Here is a 7,440-nt window from a genome sequence, read left to right as displayed (position 1 = left end):
CATAATTCAAAGCCTACAGCTAAATTTTCCCAGACAAGCTAAATTACAATACCACCTGTAACACAATAATCTCTTCTTGTCTCAGTAATGTAATCAAGAGATTAAAGTGTAATTAGTGATGAACGGCTCAGATTTATTGACCGAGGATGATCAAATGAAAGCACGACACATGGTGTGGCCACTACACTTTCAAAGACCATGAGCTGTGACGGTGGTCCAAAGTCGTAACGCGCACACAAAGACAGCACAGGAATGCATTACCCTCACACTTTCCTCATATCGGATCCAGCTCATCTCTAGATGAATTAAATGGAAAATAAAAAAAATGTAAAAATAAAAAATGAAGAATAAAGTTTAATTCACGCACAGACCACGGTGTTTAAGTTGAATTTATCAACATTTATTTAGTAAGATAAAAATAAACGTAAATAAAAGAGATAAACTGGAAGAAAATAATTAAAATAATTATTTTTAAGCAACTAAAAATATTTTATAATTTTCATTAAACTGAATGTGATTTTTTTTCTATTTTTTTCTCTTTTTTTATTAAATTAATACTAGTATTTATAATGTGCGTTGTAGAATTTTAACGTTCCCTCTCTTCCAATCAAATATTATTATTTTTACTCAACCCAGAATAATTATATGTTCAAAACATTAATTCATATATTCGTCAAGACATCAACAATGTCGCTAATTAAGGCTAATTTTTGGAAATAAATGTATAATTTAAAAAATATTATTTTATAAAAGTGTTAATGAAAAAAATATAATATATAAATTTTCTACTTTTTTTCATTTACACGAAAAATCAAATAAAATATTTTTTTAGAACGAAGAAATCTCTATTTAAGATATAACAAAAAAAACTGCTGAGTCCTGATATATAAAAGCTGGCAAAACTGCAGGACGAACTTTATTGGAAAAGAGAGAGCGCGGGTGGCAGGATACCACCGCCATTTCTTACTCCATTAGGGGTAAATCCGTCAAGAAGAACCACACGTAACTTTCAAGGCACCATTTTTTTTAAATAAAAAACACTTTCATTAATTTTTTTAAATAAAATAATTTAAAAGGCATGATTGTTTTGGAGCTTTTTGCAACGTCTTCCCTTTTAAGTGACACCTCGAACCAGAATATTTTTCACTCTCTTTCTCCCACCACCACACCACCACCACCACAGTCACCGTCACAACTCTCCTCTCATTTCTCATTCCTCTGAGATCCCATTTCTCTCCTTAACCTCAATCTCACACTTCCTCTACTCTCTGACGCTACATTTCTACTGTTGACTGGTGAGTGAGGTTCTTTCCTTGTTTTTTCTATCCCCATTACCCTCTGTATTGGCGAGCTATTTTTTTCTTTGGCTGTGAGAAAATAAAAAAGAAAATGGAAATGGGTTTTGCTTGGTGTGCGTATGTGTTGCGTTTGTTTCTACTTTTTGAAAAAAAACATTTGATTTTATTTGGTCCATTTTTTCTTTTTTAATTCCTTTTTATCAAAGTGGAGATTATCATTTCTCTATCTGTCGGTGAAGGGTTCCTATTGTAAGTTTTCTTCCAATTCAAGTCTTTCTTCAAGCTTATATTTGTTTTCCTGTTTTGATTATATAACCTATGGCTTTAGCCTTTTCTTAGTCAGTAGCTAAAATGACTTCTTGTTTTTTTTTTTTTTTTTAATATCTGTGGATTTTTTCTTGATATCTGTTTTGGTACCAGACTGTCAGTGCTTGATAATGGTGGCATCTGGCAGTAAATTCACTTCCTGGTTTTGATTTTTTCAGTTTAGTACTCCACTCTCACTCTTTCTGTTACTGTTTCACTTTGATTTTTTTTTTTAATAAAATTTTTAATCCCATTTGGTATAAATAAAAACATCCTAGTTCTTCTTAATGTGATTAATTTTATTAATTATTTTTAATTATGTTTTTTGTTGAATTTCTGAGATCTTTATATGTTATTAATTACAAACTCGGTGATTAGATCTTGGTTTTAATAATTAAGAAAGCATCATGGGGCTTAATGACAGAGCATGCATGTCATTGATGATGATTCTTTTAAAAAAAATTAGGATTTGGTTAGAAAAAAAGAGATTAAGTTATGAAGATGCAGGTTATGATTTGCATGATAATAATAAAATCATTGTGTTTGCGTAGCTCTGATGTTTCTGTCTTACTGGGTTTGATTGCTGAGCTAATTGGGGATTTTGAAAGGGAAATTTAATAAGAGAAAATGCTATTATTCCTAGGATTTGCATCACCATTAAAACAAGGGTGCCGCAAAAACCTGGTTCGATTATTAATCATGTTTTTAATTTTTAAAATGCAGGATGATTTTTCTGAAGTCATTTTCTCGAGACTTGCATGTTAAAACATTGAAATGAAAATCGTTTTTTTTTTTTTTTTTTTTTTTTAGAGTTGATGAAGATTATGTGTTATGTTCTGTCTATAAGTTGTTCCGATAGATTGGAAGTAGTTGTTTTAATATGTTTGGTTATTGCATTATATATTTTCTGACTGATTTCTATCATTTTAACTCATATTTACACCTGAAATTCCCAGCCTGATATGGATCGCCGGAGTTGGCCTTGGAAGAAAAAATCATCCGACAAGACTGAGAAAGCGGCTCCCGCAGAAGATTCCGGTGGATCACAGGGAGAGAAGGTATGTTCACTGATATAAGTTTTGTTTTTGCTCTGTTTGATAATTCTGTCTCCATTTTCTCCCGTTACTGGTTGCTTGTTTTTAATGTCTTATCTCTAGCATCCTTCTTTATTTGGATGGCTGAAGACATTGCATGCTAGACAATTGAAGCATTCCCATGAATTTCTCTGTAACTTTGTCCTCGCTAAGGAGTTGTGTGCTGCAAATTTTGACATAATTGATGCATATCAGAAAATAAACTGCAGGCTTTCTTGAAAAGGAACTTCCGCCTCTAATTTGCTACATGCCATTTTAGTTTCTTGACCGTTTCAGATTTATTATATGAAAAAGACTAATGATGAATTAGTGGCTCCTGGTGGAGCATCATATAGTCTCATCTCCTTTGGGAAGTTATTGGTTTCTCTGGTTAATTCCTTTTCTGGTATTCTTTCTATGAGAACAGGATAGCTATAAAAAACCCAACTACGTTCAAATTTCTGTGGAATCATACACCCACCTGACTGGTTTAGAGGATCAAGTGAAGACATATGGGGAACAGGTTGAAACACTAGAGGATCAGATCACGGACCTGAATGAAAAGCTGTCTGCAGCCCATTCAGAGATGACTACCAAGGAAAACCTGGTGAAACAACATGCTAAAGTTGCTGAAGAAGCTGTCTCGGGTAGGACACTGATCTTGTGATACGACACGAAGATGATCATGTCATAGCTTATTACTCATCAAAATTCTGAAATTTAGTTTGGAATGAATTGTATTGAATTTGGATACCTTTTAATGCAGGTTGGGAAAAGGCTGAGGCTGAAGCTTTGGCATTGAAAAATCATCTAGAAACAGTTACACTCTCAAAGCTCACTGCTGAAGATCGGGCATCACATTTGGATGGTGCTCTCAAAGAGTGCATGCGGCAGATACGAAATCTAAAAGAAGAACATGAACAGAAAGTGCAGGAAGTTGTTCTCAACAAGAAAAAGCAATTAGACAAAATTAAGATGGATTTTGAAGCAAAGATTGCTAACTTAGATCAAGAGCTCCTTAGGTCTGCTGCTGAAAATGCTGCACTTTCAAGGTCATTGCAAGAGCGTTCTAATATGCTAATCAAAATAAGTGAAGAAAGGTCGCAAGCTGAGGCTGACATCGAGCTTTTGAAGAGCAATATTGAGTCATGTGAAAGGGAAATAAATTCACTTAAATATGAACTCCATGTAAGTTCTAAAGAGTTGGAGATTCGTAATGAAGAAAAGAATATGATCATGAGATCTGCTGAAGCAGCTAACAAGCAGCATACAGAGGGTGTCAAAAAAATAGCTAAGCTGGAAGCAGAGTGCCAAAGATTACGCGGTCTTGTTCGGAAGAAATTGCCAGGTCCTGCTGCACTTGCCCAGATGAAGCTAGAGGTTGAGAGTTTGGGTCGGGATTATGGAGACTCTAGACTGAGGAGGTCTCCTGTTAAGCCTCCGAGTCCTCATTCGTCCCCAGTGCCTGAATTTTCACTGGACAATGTACAGAAATTCAACAAAGAGAACGAGTTTCTCACAGAGCGTTTATTTGCAGTGGAGGAGGAAACAAAGATGCTGAAAGAAGCTTTGGCAAAGCGTAACAGTGAACTGCAGGCTTCTAGGAATCTGTGTGCTAAGACAGCAAGCAAGCTTCAAAGTTTAGAAGCTCAATTTCAAATCAACAATCATCAGAAAAGTTCCCCAAAATCTATCACTCAGGTTCCTGCTGAAGGTTACTCTAGTCAAAATATCAGTAACCCACCTAGCTTAACCTCTGTGTCTGAAGATGGAAATGATGATACCCAAAGTTGTGCTGACTCTTGGGCAACGACATCAGTCTCCGAGGTTTCCCATCTCAAGAAGGACAATCACAGTGAGAAGTCAAACAAGGCTGAAAATACAAAGCACCTTGAGCTTATGGATGACTTCTTGGAGATGGAGAAGCTGGCTTGTTTAAATGCAGATAGTGCCACTACCATTTCAAGTTCTCCAAACAATAAAGCTTCTGAAACTGCAAACACTGGTGCTTTGGCCGAGGTCTCCTTGCAAAAAGAAGATGCGCTGTCTGAAGAGAAGCGTGATTTGGATCCACTGGTGAATCACGTGTCTTGCAATAAGGATTCTTCAGCCACGAACTCAGGATTTGATGCTGATCTGTCGTCATTTGGGAAGCTCCAGTCTAGAATCTCTTTGTTACTTGAGTCTGTGTCGAAGGAGGTTGATGTGGATAAAATTTTGGAAGAAATTAAGCAGGTTGTGCATGGTGCAGAAACCGCAGCCAGCGGTGGTTCCAGGGAAGCACACCATTCCGATGCAACGTGCGACAGGCTAACTTGTCCTGAAGATGCTGTTATAATGGGAGAGAAGGAAATCACATTGTTGCAAGAGAGCAAGGCAGCCACACACACTATGCACACGGTAAGCGAGGAATTGTTGGCTGCCATTTCTCAGATTCATGACTTCGTACTATTGCTGGGAAAAGAAGCAATGGCAGTTCATGACACTTCTTGCGATAGCATTGGTCTGAGCCAAAAAATTGAGGAGTTCTCAATTACATTCAAGAAAGTTTTATGCAGTGACAGAAGCCTGATTGATTTCATGTTTGACCTTTCTCGTGTATTAGCACTAGCCAGTGGGCTCCGATTCAATGTCCTAGGATATAAATGCAATGAGGCGGAAATCAATAGTCCTGATTGCATAGATAAGGTTGCTTTACCAGAGAACAAGGTCATTCAAAATGATTCATCGGGAGAAACATTTCAGAATGGTTGTGCCAACGTTTCCAGTCCTACCTCTAACCCGGAGGTGCCTGATTATGGAAATTTGGTACCTGGCTTTGGATCAAATACCACATCGTGCAAGGTCTCATTGGAAGAGTTTGAAGAATTGAAATCAGAGAAGGACACAATGGCCATGGATCTAGCTAGATGTACTGAAAATCTTGAAATGACAAAATCTCAATTACGTGAAACCGAGCAGCTTCTAGCTGAAGTTAAATCACAACTGGTTTCTGCACAAAAGTCTAACAGCTTGGCTGAGACACAGCTCAAATGCATGGCAGAGTCATATAGGTCGCTTGAAACACGTGCACAGGAATTAGAAACTGAGGTAAACCTTCTGCGGGTGAAAACAGAAACTTTGGAAAGTGAGCTTCAAGAAGAAAAGACGAGTCATCAGGATGCCTTGACCAGATGCAAAGAACTAGAAGAGCAACTGCAAACGTAAGCTTCCATCCTTTTCTTTTACTTACCATCTATCTTGTGCAAACTTATATGCTATGGTCCATGTGTTCACCTGACTATTTCATATTTTTGAATTATCTTGTGGAATTTCCTGATGCTTCATCTCTAGAAGTTTTCTCTAAAATGAATATTTTATCTTATTTTTAGGAAAGAGAGCTCGTCAGCGGATGGCATTGACCTCAAGAGCAAACAGGTTGGGCATCTGTCCTCTTCATCATTCCTTAAATTGTCCTTCGTTCAGACTAAATTTTTTCTCGTGTTATTAGCAATAAGAGGAAAATTATAAGAGATATAAACGTCAGGAATGAAAGGCTTTGCCCACAGATGCTTTCTGAAAAATTAATCTAGTGCTCCAAACATGTTTATAATACAGTAATGTACAACAACATTGTATATCACTCCATATGCAAGCCCATCTATGGACCTCACTAGAACAGACCAATAATGTGAGCACTCTATGAAAGTTGATGTCGATCTCTAAAAGTAAAATGATCTTTTTCATAGAATGCAAGCCATCATTGATCAGTGTAAAGAGCTAAATTAAAACTATCGTTTCAGGAGAAAGAAATAACAGCTGCCGCAGAAAAGCTAGCAGAGTGCCAGGAGACTATATTTCTTCTTGGCAAGCAGTTAAAATATCTGCGTCCTCAAACAGAGATCATGGGATCTCCTTACAGTGAGAGGAGTCAAAGTGGCGATGGGATTGCCAAAGACGAACCTACTATAAGTGGCATTAACTTGCAGGACTCTGATCAAGCTGAGATGGACACAGGTGCTTCTGTTAATTTCCTCAAAGCAGGCAGTGAATCTCCATCGGATACATACAGCCATCCATGCTATCCATCTGATACAGAGTCAAACCTCTTGAGATCACCGGTTGGCTTAAAGCATCCAAAACACAGGCCTACAAAATCAACATCCTCATCTTCATCTTCTACCCCCACGCCAGAGAAACACCCTCGAGGATTTAGCAGGTTCTTTTCCTCGAAAGGGAAGAATGGTTACTAGGCTTGCAGCCCGCGGGCATAATAATGTTATGGTCGATAAAGATCAATGTAGTAATAAGCTGAATCACCAAATATGGAGTCATCGACCATAACTGGTGTTAGAATCACTTGTGGAGTATCCAAACTCGAGACCCTGAGTTTGTTTAGGTTTCATATTGTGAAATGATGCTTTGAACACTGGGTAATTTTTTTTGTAACTAATGCCTGTATATGGTATTCACATCTATCACTATTACTTTCTTTATAGCATTTGCCTTCTGTAACTTCGTCGATCGAACATCACATGGTTTGTGGACCTTTATTGATGCATATGTAACTTTGTCGATCGAACATCACACGATTTATCTTGAAAAAGAAAGAGAATTTTAAAATAACTAGGGAAACGAAAAATAAAAGAAAAAAAAAATCTATTTATATTGGAAAGGAAAATAAATGAAGGAAATCTAAAAATAACTAGGGAAAAAAATAAAATCTTTGAGGGCTAACCTTAACTTTTTACATGACCTAGCCCATTATAGAACAAGACATGTAC

General features: G+C 37.0%; 1 protein-coding gene across 2 annotated transcripts; it reads left to right on the top strand.

Moving 5' to 3' along the window:
* The first annotated feature begins 1,107 nt into the window (after positions 1–1,107).
* Positions 1,108–7,157, top strand: LOC118052723 (filament-like plant protein 4). 2 transcript variants are annotated; one of them, XM_035063748.2, is made up of 6 exons: positions 1,108–1,295; positions 2,561–2,662; positions 3,105–3,324; positions 3,444–5,880; positions 6,049–6,094; positions 6,460–7,157. In XM_035063748.2, exons 2-6 carry the CDS (start codon positions 2,567–2,569, stop codon positions 6,907–6,909), a joined length of 3,249 nt encoding a protein of 1,082 aa, XP_034919639.1. In that variant the 5' UTR covers positions 1,108–1,295; positions 2,561–2,566; the 3' UTR covers positions 6,910–7,157. The 2 variants fall into 2 exon arrangements, with proteins under 2 accessions (XP_034919639.1, XP_034919640.1); XM_035063749.2 differs by lacking the exon at positions 1,108–1,295 and adding an exon at positions 1,632–1,782.
* Positions 7,158–7,440: the final 283 nt, after the last annotated feature.

The sequence above is a fragment of the Populus alba genome, chromosome 2, assembly GCF_005239225.2.
Source record: "Populus alba chromosome 2, ASM523922v2, whole genome shotgun sequence".
Lineage (NCBI taxonomy): Eukaryota > Viridiplantae > Streptophyta > Magnoliopsida > Malpighiales > Salicaceae > Populus > Populus alba.
The sequence above is the reverse complement of the archived record's forward strand: the minus strand, read 5'-3'. Positions and strand labels throughout refer to the sequence as shown.